This window comes from Polyodon spathula, chromosome 16, assembly GCF_017654505.1.
Source record: "Polyodon spathula isolate WHYD16114869_AA chromosome 16, ASM1765450v1, whole genome shotgun sequence".
Taxonomy (NCBI): Eukaryota; Metazoa; Chordata; class Actinopteri; order Acipenseriformes; family Polyodontidae; genus Polyodon; species Polyodon spathula.
Genome location: NC_054549.1, coordinates 21,671,148 through 21,684,167, shown reverse-complemented (window position 1 = coordinate 21,684,167; position 13,020 = coordinate 21,671,148). Strand labels below are relative to the sequence as shown.

The following is a 13,020-nucleotide window of genomic DNA, read 5'->3' as shown; positions in this document are numbered from 1 at the left end:
GAAGCGCAGAACAGCATGGTAAAGTGTATTTAAAAAAAAATGTAAAAAGTAACTGTTATATGAGAAGTGTAACTGTAGAAGAAACATAAAGGTTTGTAAGACGGTAAGCTTCTTTACAGTCTCTGTATTGAGCTGTGCGGTGAGAGTGACGTTGCGTTTGCTTTCCCTCGAGAGATTCGACCCCTGACCGGCCCAAAGGAAGGAGGAACGAGGGTCACCATCTCGGGAGAGAACCTGGGGCTGCACGTCCGTGACATCACACACGTCAGGGTGGCCGGCGTGCGCTGCAATCCCGTCCCCCTGGAGTACATCAGCGCGGAGAAGTAAGTTCCACTTTGAGTTCGCTTCCATTTCATTGCAATATTCATACGTGCGTCCCGTCCTATAAAATTAAATAATTCCTCCTTCATGAAGTCGAATGAAACCTGCTGAAGAACATAGTGAATTGCCCACCGCTTTGGAGTTTTTCAAATGCTTAACGAAAAGCTGACAGCAATTGAAAAATGTGACATTTCGAAATCCAAAATGAATTATGGCTTCCGGTAGACACTTGTGATATAATTTTGTAGTTTATTGGATTATTTGTTTATTGGATGTTAAAAAAACTAATATCCTATATATATAATGTGTGTGTGTAATAATTATTTTATATAGCGCCTTTCATAGTGGAGCACCCTCACAAAGCGCTCTCCCCAAAGACGCAGCACAAGGGGGTTCAGTGACTCGCTCAGGGTCACACACAGCGAGTCAGCCTCCAACATGCATTGGGGTGTAAGTTGAAAAGCCTGAACTGGCCTCAGGAACATGGAGTCAGATGGTAACCCTGGATCCACTTCCTTTTTCTCGCAGGATCGTGTGTGACATGGAGGAGTCGTTGCTTCCCAATCCACCAGGGGGCCCCGTGGAGCTGTGTATCGGAGACTGCAGCTCCGAGTATCGCACCCAGTCTCACCAGAGCTACTCCTTTGTGGTAGGGAACCTTTTTCCGCTCTTGCTTGGCAGTGAAAGGTCACAAACGCGACACGAATCGCACACCATGCAGTTCACAAACGAACGCCTTGCCGTTCAACTGGAGAGCTATCTCTGCAGTCGAGAGGCAAGTCGGTATTGAGATTGGGTTTGAGGAGATTCATTATTCTGGTGGCCTCCCTAGCAAAAGCACTACTGCTTGGAGCGCAGGGACAGTCATGTAAGCGTGTTTCATTCCTGTTGCTGTTCTTGGCTGGGGGACCCCCAGCGGTTGCAGGAGGAAAGCTGTCCGGGTTTAGCTCACCTTATCACTTCAGTAGCTCGGTTCATTAGCTTAGTATTAGCCCTCAAATGAACCATTGCAGTTACCCAGAGCATCTGTATCGCAAACCCGTCTCCATTAAACACGGTTGGTTTTAAAGCCTTGCTTTAGATTTAGTGCTGTTTTAACCCTTTGCAGTCAGTTTATTTTCACACGCGCTGTTTATTTCACACGCACAGTTTTAAATTTTTTTTTCTCAAGGGTAAAACAGGTTTAAAATGCAGTGCATGGCAAAAAGACACTCAGTACTGCATCTCCAGCCAAGCCCCACCCCTTGTTCGCTGTATTTTTCACATACCTCTTTATAGACGTGCATACTGATAAATCCTCTCCTGATCACTCGTTTTATCACCAAACTCCTCAATAATGTGATCTTTTGTAACACTCCTTAAAGGGACCAGTGATCATTTTAGCAGGGCTAACCAACAGATTGTAAGGCTTTGCTTCTGCTGGGTGAGAGTCTGTATTTGTGAGTTCAGTCGTTGTCTTGTGTGTGTTTGCACCCATCCCCCCCCACCCCAGACACCAGTCTTCATTAAAGTGCGTCCAGACAGAGGTCCAGTCTCCGGGGGTACCAGGCTCACAGTGTCAGGAAGGCAGCTGGACGCTGGCAGCTCCGTGACGGTCTTCCTGGGGCAAGGAGAGTGCCACTTTATCAGGTGGGTACACCCAGAGCCACTAGACCAGGGTGGGGCGACCCTGGTCCTGGAGAGTCACAGGGTCTTCTGGTTTTCCTTACTTAATTTGGGGATGAAAACAAGACTCCTATTGCAGAGCAGTTTCACCCATTCCAGGTTTTACTATGAGCTTGATCAGCCACAGTGTGTATAGGTAACAAGCTCAGGTGTGTCTTATTAAACTCCTGGTATAACCAGGACTGGATCAAACTGCTTTGCAATGGGAGTCTTATTTCCATCCCTGCAATTGAACGAATTACTTTCTCAATTGGTCAACGCTTAACTTTTTTTTTCTTTTTAGCCATTGATCATTGAAAGAAACCCAGAAAAGCTGCAGGATTGTGGTCTCCAAGCATCATAGATTAATTAACCCTTAGCGGTCCATTTATTCAGCGCTTGTCAGGCGTGTCAGGTCCAATTTATTTTCACATGCGCTGTTTATTTTACATGCTCTGTTTTAAAATTTATTTTTTTCAGAGTAAAACAGGTTTAAAAGGCTCTGCATATCAACAGGACACTCAGCACTGCATCTCCAGCTAAGCCCCACCCCTTGTTCGTTGTATTTTTCACATACCTCTTTATAGACGTGCATACTGATAAATCCTCTCCTGATCACTCGTTTTATCACCAAACTCCTCAATAATGCGATCCAAGTCATTATTTTATTACTATAACATCTCAAAAAGCTCTGCAAATGTCTGTGATATTCTTTGAGCGCTGGATGCAGAAGCAGCTCTCTCCTTTGTTTGTGTCCGTGTTACCTCTGTGGTGCAGGGGCCTTTTTCCCCACCCCCCCCGGCTCCTATCGGTCTCACTCAGCCATTGAAAGGTTTTCTCGGCTTTTTCCGGAGAAAAAGACCTGGTCCGACACAGGACCGCGAAGGGTTAAGAAGCGTGTAGTGATTGTGGTTGGCTTGTGTTTTATTCCGCAGACGCAGTGGTCAGTACATTGTCTGCATCACCCCGGCCTCTTCCTCTGGCCCTGGCCCCGCAGCGGTCAAGCTCTTCATCGACAAGGCCGAAGTGACCAACTCCGAGGTGGCGTACCACTACTCCGAGGACCCCACGGTGTCCAAGATTGAGCCTGACTGGAGTATATTTAAGTAAGACCAGACAGGAGTGTCTCGCACCGCCATTCCACTGTACAGAGGCACTGTCCACTTTCCATTTCAAATAGATTTAGTTAACGGGGATGGAAGACTTGAGAGACGCAAAAAATAATACAATATAAAATCGGCGGCAAAAAGGATTGCTTTGTGTGTTTCTGTATTGAGTGCTTTATTGATTCTGTACTGCTGTGTGTGTTTCTGTATTGAGTGCTTTACTTATTGATTCTGTACTGCTGTGTGTGTTTCTGTATTGAGTGCTTTACTTATTGATTCTGTACTGCTGTGTGTGTTTCTGTATTGAGTGCTTTACTTACTGATTCTGTACTGCTGTGTGTGTTGATTGTGTTGTTAATTTCTGTATTGAGTGTGGTGTTTATTTCTGTGTGTGGTTCTCTTGCAGTGGCAGTACTCCACTCACTGTGACCGGCAACAATCTGCTCACCGTCCAGGAGCCCAGAGTGAGGGCGAAGTACGGGGGCTTTGAGACCACCAACGTGAGTCCACAACTGCCTGTCTGTCACATCAACAGAGCAAATCCTTACTCACTTCCTGCGCTGTAGGTCACATGCTGTAATTGCTGCTAGACCACCACAGTGAATTTGACCTTCAGTGCAGAGAAGTGATTCGGTACCACAATTAAGCAAAAAGAAAACTTCAAATCCTTTATTGTATGTATTTATTTATTTATTATTTTTTTTAAATAACGTAAAGAGAGACTCCAGTGAAAAGCAGTGCTTGTGCTAATAAGAGGTAAGAGAATTGATTTTAAAATCTTGTTAAATATGTAGACAATTTAAATGGCGTGGTATTTTTTTTTTTCTTGGCATGAAATGCATTTTTGTTTTTGGTTAATAGCATTTTTGCCTGCAAATTTCACTTTTCTGATCCCGGCCTGTCTTACGGTTCCGCCTTCTCGTCTCCGGACTGTAGTAGACTCTGACCCCCCAGCTCTCCCTCTCCTTCTCCAGGCGTGCCGTGTCGTCAATGACTCTGTGATGACCTGCAGTGCTCCAGGGATTGTTTACATGAAGAGGGGCGTCCCCGAGTCCAGCCAGCGTCCGGACGAGTTCGGCTTCATTCTGGACAACGTCCAGTCACTGCGGACGCTCAACAGCACCATCTTCACCTACTACCCCAACCCCCACTTCGAACCGCTGGGGAATTCTGGGATACTGGAGGTCAAGCCCGGTTCTCCCATCATACTCAAGGTAAAGACATCCATAACTCTTATACACTCAATAGCTGTTAATTTAAAAACACTAATAGAAGCCTACTAAGTTGAGCGACAGACTTTTCAACTAGAAGACATTGAAAAAGATCCACAGTAACACAAAATAAATAATTTTTCCAAAAAAACACAAAACAAGCATATGTTATGTTTAGTCATTATAGACCCTTATAAAAGTTTCCCATAGTAGAGAACTAAAGCAAAGAGAGGTGTGGTAAAGCATAGGGAAGCATTGTAAAGCACAGAGAGATCTGATAAAGCATATTAAAAACGAACCATGGTAAACTAACTCTTATAAATTTTCAATATTTTCGCGTACAGTTACACTGTCGGCTCTCATTTTGTCTTGAATGACAATAAGTGTCTTGTTTCTGTCTCTCTGTCCTGCTTGCAGGGTAGAAATCTGATTCCTCCCGTCTCCGGGAACGCCCGTCTGAACTACACCGTGCTGATTGGAGAGACTGCCTGTCTGCTCACCGTGTCAGAGGCTCAGCTGCTCTGTGATTCGCCAGACCTCACCGGCAAGCAGCGAGTCACGGTAAGGGGGCTACAGACGAAGATTAAAAATAAATAAATAAATAAAAATGCCATACCCACTGCCTTCCACACTGCAGCCCAGCGCTTTCTTTATCTAACCACTGAGCTCCTCAAACCCACTGCCTTCCACACTGCAGCCCAGCGCTTTCTTTATCTAACCACTGAGCTCCTCAAACCCACTGCCTTCCACACTGCAGCCCGGCGCTTTTTTATCTAACCACTGAGCTCCTCAAACCCACTGCCTTCCACACTGCAGCCCAGCGCTTTCTTTATCTAACCACTGAGCTCCTCAAACCCACTGCCTTCCACACTGCAGCCCAGCGCTTTCTTTATCTAACCACTGAGCTCCTCAAACCCACTGCCTTCCACACTGCAGCCCAGCGCTTTCTTTATCTAACCACTGAGCTCCTCAAACCCACTGCCTTCCACACTGCAGCCCAGTATGTTTTCCTTTGCGTACCACTGAACAGCAGCTTTACTGTAATTATGCAGAACATTTTTTTAAAAAACTGTGGGGAGTGGGTGGGGAGTACCCCTTTAACAATGCGACCCTAAAGGTCATCTCTTTGTACTGTGGTTGTGTCAGAACGCTCCCTTCGATCTCCTGTGAGACTCCATTTTGAGAGATCAGGCTTTGTTGTCTAATTGACCTGAACTCAGCAATGAGAGCATCATTATCAGAAAACGAATGTTAAATAATTAACAGCGCTGAGAGGGCTGAATACTGGCTTTTTAAAAGGTGAAACTCATTAGTCAAAGCCCAGAGGAATTCAGAGTTTGTGCTAAACTATATTTGGTCCCTCTGTCTCATATGTAGACACTGCAATGTATAATTTTTTAAAATCATAATTACTATTCAGTGTGTGTGTGTTTATATATATATATATATATATATATATATATATATATATATATATATATATATATATATAATATATATATAATATATATAATAAAACTTTATATGAAAGGCGCTATATAAATATAATTAGATTCGATTTTACTTTGAACTCTCCCTTTCTTAATATCCCTGAACAGGACACCCGCACACATTAACGTTCCCGCTCCCTGTCTAACTTTCAGATCCTGGTTGGTGGTTTGGAGTTCTCTCCTGGGACGCTCCACATCTACTCTGACAGCGCGCTCTCTCTCCCGGCGATCATCGGCATTGGCACGGGGGGCGGGGGGCTGCTGATTGCCATCATCGTCGTGCTCATCGCCTACAAGCGCAAGACCAGAGATGCCGACCGCACCCTCAAGAGACTGCAGCTCCAGATGGACAACCTGGAGTCCAGAGTGGCACTGGAGTGCAAGGAGGGTAGGAAAGAGCCCTTCGCTAAACCCCTTCAAACGATCTTGCACCTAACCAGCCAAGACCAGCTGTGCAACCAGTGCCCAATCCACTGTCAAGCCCGACCACAACAGAGGCGTCGTTTTTAGTGTTCGGAAGAACAGATTTATAGACAGGGTTGCCACCTGCCCCTGTTTGCCCTGGATCGTCCTTGTTTTGAGGATGGTCTCCCAAGGTTTCAGTGTGCTGTCCCAGGACACTAAATCTCATTAATCTCATTCTTCCTCATCCATGTAGATTCCTACAACATCACAAGCAATGGCAGTACTGCAACCTAGTTCAGTTAGTTCACTTATAATATCAGGGTCTAGTGCTGTGTGTTATAAAGACATTTCAGAGGGCTGGATCTTGTCAATATCAGGGTCTAGTGCTGTATATTATAAAGACATTTCAGAGGGCTGGATCTCATCAATATCAGGGTCTAGTGCTGTATATTATAAAGACATTTCAGAGGGCTGGATCTCATCAATATCAGGGTCTAGTGCTGTATATTATAAAGACATTTCAGAGGGCTGGATCGCATCAATATCAGGGTCTAGTGCTGTATATTATAAAGACATTTCAGAGGGCTGGATCGCATCAATATCAGGGTCTAATGCTATATATTATATATAAACGTTACTCTTGTGGTTGGTCTTCTGCTTTGCATTTCAACTTAAGCTCTCAATTAACTTAATTGATCTAATTATTTGTAGTATTTTTTTACAGTTGATTATGTAAAAAAAGAAATGTACTGAATTCAAGGTGTACACCACCTATGAAACATTTTGAAGCCTAGAGAGAAGTGTCCAGTTAATCAGATAATCAGATCAATTGGGTAATTGAGATCTCGGGGTGGAACGAAAGCCAGGAGACACCGCGGTAACTGCTTTGTGTGGTTGTCGTTCTGCAGCTCTGATTGGGTGATGGCTCTGTGTGTGTGTGTGTGTGTGTGTTTTGATTCCAGCATTCGCTGAGCTGCAGACTGACATCCAGGAACTGACTAACGACATGGACGGAGTGAAGATCCCATTCCTGGAGTATAGGACCTACGCTCTGAGAGTCATGTTCCCTGGAATCGAGGAGCACCCTCTGCTCAAAGAACTGGATGTAAGACTTTTAATATCCTCTCCAGTGCAGAACTCTGGGACCGAGCAACGGGGTTAGCTACAGCTCTGGGCAAAAGCATTGCCTAGAGTTTTAGGATTGAGACACAATTAAAAAATATATATGTCAAATCCCTCTGGTCACAGGCACATTCTTCTGGGGTAAGCATTCTGTTTTAAATCCTCTGTATCTTCACTGTAATACAGCTTTTAATCCCGCTAACAAGCCTCTGTTCCTGATTTGTAATCTTGTTTTAAATCTTGCAAGCAGTCTCCAATAGAAATGCAGGAATGTGCTGTCACTCATTAGTTGAGGCGGGATTAAAGTATTCAGAACGAATCAGTGATAGATGCAAGTCAGGAAGGCGGGTCATTGCCCTGCAGCACTGGGAAATGTATTTATTATTATTTTTGTAGTAGGTTTTATGTTTTTTAATGGGAAAGGGGTAAAGTCAACGAATAGATTTCCACATTTTATGGTCATTCAGCAGGTTTTCATTTGACTTTAGGGGAGATGCATCTGTACAGCGGTACAGATGCACATTTATTAGAACTCATTGCTTCTGTCGCTTGAGTTTGTTCTGCATATGAAACCCAACCGCTGTCTACTATACTGTACTGTAGAACACATTGCAATAACGAAGATGTGATTGCTGCATTTCCACAGCTGTCGTTGCTCACTGAACTGCCTGTGTGTTTCAGTCCCCAGCGAATGTGGAGAAAGCCCTCCGTCTCTTCAGCCAGCTGCTTCACAACAAGGTTTTCCTGCTGACCTTTATCCACACACTGGAGGCGCAGCGCTCCTTCTCGATGCGCGACCGCGGCAATGTGGCCTCCCTCCTCATGGGGGCGCTGCAGGGGCGCATGGAGTACGCCACCGTGGTGCTCAAGCAGCTGCTGGCCGACCTGATCGAGAAGAACCTGGAAAACCGGAACCACCCCAAACTGCTCCTCCGCAGGTGAGACGGGGAACTGCAGCTGAGCAACATGAGAGACCCAGTCTTGCAGCTATTTAACACAAGTCATGGCTCCATTTGAACTTTTAGCAGCAACTACAGCTCTTGCCAAAAGTTTTGCATCATCATCACCCTGTAGAATCAACTAATTTCACTTCATAGAGTCCAGTGAAAGCTGCTGAATAATGTTCCCTTGTTAACATATTGAATCACACCCCCTCTATATAGAATGAACTCACTCAGCTTCATAGAGTCCAGTGAAAGCTGCTGAATAATGTACGTTAACATATAGAATTATACACCGCTTTGTCGTCATATAAATGTTTGGCCAGCGCTGTATATGTGTGCACACCGGTATTGCACCAGTAGCCCCTTTTGATTCCCAGTCTCACTCCAGTTTGTTTCCTCTCTTGCAGGACTGAGTCGGTGGCAGAGAAGATGCTGACGAACTGGTTCACTTTCTTGCTGCACAGATTCCTCAAGGTGTGCTGTCTTGAAATTCGCACTCCTGTGCACCGCTGGCCACTTTAGGGCATGCCAACCAGATTTGGCATCTGAATCTGAACTGTGCAAAGTAGATTGATCATGTGAAACCCTTAGTGGTCCATTTATTCAGCGCTCGTCAGGTGCATCCGGTCCAATTAATTTTCACACGCACTGTTTATTTTACGTGCGCTGTTTAAAATGTTTTTTTTCAGAGTAAACAGATTTAAAAGGCACGGAATCGCAAAAGGACACCCAGTACTGCATCTCCAGCCAAGCCCCACCCCTTGTTCGCTCAGATGCGCCCTTTTTTTCGGCTTCTCTCGGCTCCTATCGGTCTCACTCTGGTTTTCTCGGCTTTTTCCGGAGGCAAAACGATTAGAGACCTGCGCTTGACGTCTTTTTGATGATGTCGGCCAAGGTCCGACATCGGACTGGAAAGGGAAAAGTGTAACGTCGGACCTGGTCCGGCACAGGACCGCAAAGGGTTAGTTGGGGAAAGCACCTGTGAACTTGCATAGTTTACAGGAGTACTCTGTTTCACTCTACAAATTAAGATCCAGTGAATTTTATTAAACTGCTTTTTCCCCAGCAGGGTATCTACAGATTTTGGTCCAGCACTCATGTCAGTTTGCACCAGCCACTAGAAAGAGTTTCAACAAAAGTTCAAAATTCATATCTGGCTGCTTTTAGCCGCAGGGTCGACTCTTTGCTGACGGACCGCTGAGTTTTATGATTGTGTTCGTTGTATTTTGATCTTGTTTGCTATGATGGTTGAGTCTCTTGCCATGTCGTCGTCGTGAATGAGAATTTGTTCCGAATTGACATCTGGATGAATAAAGGTTTTGATTGATGTCGACTATAATCCTCACGGCACAGTTGAGCAGAACAGATGGCACAACGTCACTAGAAGCCGGTTGCAGACCATGGTAGAGTACGGTGAATGTATCATATAACATTGGAATAAACTGATGAATTACAATGATAAACTTTACCCCTTTGCGGTCCTGTGCCGGACCAGGTCCGACGTTACAATTTTCCCTTTCCAGTCCGATGTCGGACCCTGTCCCACATCATCAAAAAGACATCAAGCGCAGGTCTCTACTCGTTTTTTTCTCCAGAAAAAGCGGAGAAAACCTTTCAATGGCCGAGTGAGACGGATAGGAGCCGAAAATAAAAGGGGCAGATCTGAGCAATACACACAGTCCCTGCGCCACAGAGATAACATGGACACAAACAAAGGAGAGAGCTGCTTCTGCATCCAGCGCTCAAAGAATATCACAGACATCAGCATACCTTTTTGAGATGTTACAGTAATAAAATAATGACTTGGATCACATTATTGAGGAGTTTGGTGATAAAACGAGTGATCAGGAGAGGATTTATCAGTATGCACGTCTATAAAGAGGTATGTCAAAAATACAGCAAACAAGGGGTGGGGCTTGGCTGGAGATACGCAGTACTGAGTGTCCTTTTGCGATTCACTTCCTTTTAAACCTGTTTTACTCTAAAATATATATAATTTTAAACAGTGCATGTGAAAATAAATTGGACCTGACCCATCTGACAAGCTCTGAATAAATGGACTGCAAAGGTTTAAGTGTTGTGACGCAGCCCTGTCTCTTTTCAGGAGTGTGCCGGAGAGCCTCTGTTTATGCTGTACTGTGCGATCAAACAGCAGATGGAGAAAGGACCAATAGACACAATCACTGGGGAAGCACGATACTCCCTGAGCGAGGACAAGTTAATCCGACAGCAGATCGACTACAAGCAACTGGTGAGTGATTTCAAACCGTTAGCAACCCTTGATTCTTCAGACTAGTCTGATATGCAGGGCTGCCAAAGTTGGCTCATCCACTCCTTGTCTTTGTTCCAACCCTGTTATGAAAGGTTTCACTGAATCAAACCTCCATCCAGGATCTCAATTTACCAGGAAAACCTGGAGTGGAATATTTTGCCCTCCAGGACCGGGATCAATTGCACAACACACCCTGCTGTAAGGAAACTAAGTGAATGTGTGTAAATTTCAGTGGGAAGGATCGAAGCAGAATTTAACAAGTTTCCTTTGTTCCGATAATTAAAAAGTCACATTTTAAATCATAAGAACATAACGTTTGAGAATGAGAAAGCCGCTCGGCCCATCAAGTCTAGATTATTAACAGAAATTAAGCAATGTTCGATTACCTTATCTCTGGGAGGGCATCCGGCACTGGTGTGTGTGTGTCAGTGGTGGATCTTCTGAAACACACTGTCGGATGCCTGTTATATATCTTACCTAAACGTGTGTGTGAAGCTAACCCTTGTTTTTGCTGGTTGAGTTTCTCTTTGTTTCAGCACTGTTCCCCAGTGTCCTGATGTGCTGACACACTGGATTTTATATATATATGAACATCATTTTGATAATGTTATTTACCATCATGTAACCAAAGACACGACAAAGTGATGTTCTTATTGGAATAAGGTGCTTCCTCCAGTCCAGGGCAGGCTTGAGGCATGGAGACTGAACTGCCCCCTCCCTCCCTCACCCCCCCCCCCCCCCCCCATAAGAGAAAGGGTGCTTCCTCCAGTCCAGGGCAGGCTTGAGGCACGGAGACTGAACTGCCCCCTCCCTCCCTCCCCCCCCCCCCTCACCCCTCCCTCCCTCAACCCCCTAAGAGAAAGGGTGCTTCCTCCAGTCCAGGGCAGGCTTGAGGCACGGAGACTGAAGAAAGAGAAAGGGTGCTTCCTCCAGTCCAGGGCAGGCTTGAGGCACTGAGGAGACTCCCCCCCCCCCCCCCCCCCTAAGAGAAACTGCCCCCTCCCTCCCTCCCCCCCCCCCCCCCCCAGGGCAGGCTTGAGGCACGGAGACTGAACTGCCCCTCCCTCCCCCCCCCCCCTAAGAGAAAGGGTGCTTCCCTCCAGTCCAGGGCAGGCTTGAGGCCCAGAGACTGAACTGCCCCCTCCCCCTCACCCCCCCCCCCCCCCCCCCCAAAGAGAAAGGGTGCCCCTCCAGTCCAGGGCAGGCTTGAGGCACGGAGACTGAACTGCCCCCTCCCTCCCTCCCCCCCCCCATAAGAGAAAGGGTGCTTCCTCCAGTCCAGGGCAGGCTTGAGGCACGGAGACTGAACTGCCCCCTCCCTCCCCCCCCCCCCCCCCCCCCAAGAGAAAGGGTGCTCCCTCCAGTCCAGGGCAGGCTTGAGGCACGGAGACTGAACTGCTCCCTCCCTCCCCCCCCCCCCCTAAGAGAAAGGGTGCTCCCTCCAGTCCAGGGCAGGGCTTGAGGCACGGAGACTGAACTGCCCCACCCCCCCCCTCCCCCCCCCCTCCCTCCAGTCCAGGGCAGGCTTGAGGCACCATAAGAAAAGGGTGCTTCCCTCCCCCCCCAGACCCCAGGGCTTCAGGCTGAAGGGCACGGAGTTGGGGTCTGAACTGCCCCCCCTCCAGTCCAGGGCAGGCTTGAGGCACGGAGACTGAACTGCCCCCTCCCCCCCTCCCCCCCCCCCCCCTAAGAGAAAGGGTGCTCCCTCCAGTCCAGGGCAGGCTTGAGGCACGGAGACTGAACTGCCCCCTCCCCCACCCATGGAGAAAGAGAAAGGGGCTTCCTCCAAAAGGGTCAGCTTCCTCCGACTCCACCTCAGACTTGAGGCCGGAGGCCCCTTACTGAACTGCCCCCCCCCCCCCCCCCCCCCCCCCCCCCCCATAAGAGAAAGGGTGCTTCCCTCCAGTCCAGGGCAGGCTTGAGGCACGGAGACTGAACTGCTCCCTCCCTCCCCCCCCCCCCCCCCTAAGAGAAAGGGTGCTCCCTCCAGTCCAGGGCAGGCTTGAGGCACGGAGACTGAACTGCCCCCCCCCCCCACCCCCCCCCCCCCCCCCCCCCCCCCCCCCCCATAAGAGAAAGGGTGCTTCCTCCAGTCCAGGGCAGGCTTGAGGCACGGAGACTGAACTCCCCCCCCCCCCCCCCTCCCCCCCCCCATAAGAGAAAGGGTGCCCCCTCCAGTCCAGGGCAGGCTTGAGGCACGGAGACTGAACTGCCCCCTCCCCCCCCCCTCCCCCCCCCCCCTAAGAGAAAGGGTGCTCCCTCCAGTCCAGGGCAGGCTTGAGGCACGGAGACTGAACTGCCCCCTCCCTCCCCCTCCCCCCCCCCCCCCCCCCCATTGGGGGGGTGCTTCCTCCAGTCCAGGGAAGCAGCTTGAGTCACTGAGACTGAACTGCCCCTGCCCCCCCCCCCCCCCCCCCCCCCCCCCCCCCCGCCCCCCCCCCCGCCCCCCCCCCACCCCCCCTCCCCCCCCCCTTCCCCCCCCCCCCATTTTCGAGACGGACAAAC

General features: G+C 48.1%; 1 protein-coding gene across 1 annotated transcript in view; it reads left to right on the top strand.

Moving 5' to 3' along the window:
- Positions 1-13,020, top strand: part of LOC121328789 (plexin A3-like) — a 99,599-nt gene that overhangs the window by 72,641 nt on the left and 13,938 nt on the right. Inside the window, 12 exon segments of the mRNA XM_041273844.1 lie at positions 175-323; positions 850-970; positions 1,814-1,950; positions 2,901-3,071; positions 3,478-3,571; positions 4,046-4,285; positions 4,700-4,843; positions 5,926-6,160; positions 7,140-7,282; positions 7,981-8,237; positions 8,651-8,717; positions 10,348-10,494. Coding sequence (XP_041129778.1) covers positions 175-323; positions 850-970; positions 1,814-1,950; positions 2,901-3,071; positions 3,478-3,571; positions 4,046-4,285; positions 4,700-4,843; positions 5,926-6,160; positions 7,140-7,282; positions 7,981-8,237; positions 8,651-8,717; positions 10,348-10,494 — 1,905 coding nt within the window.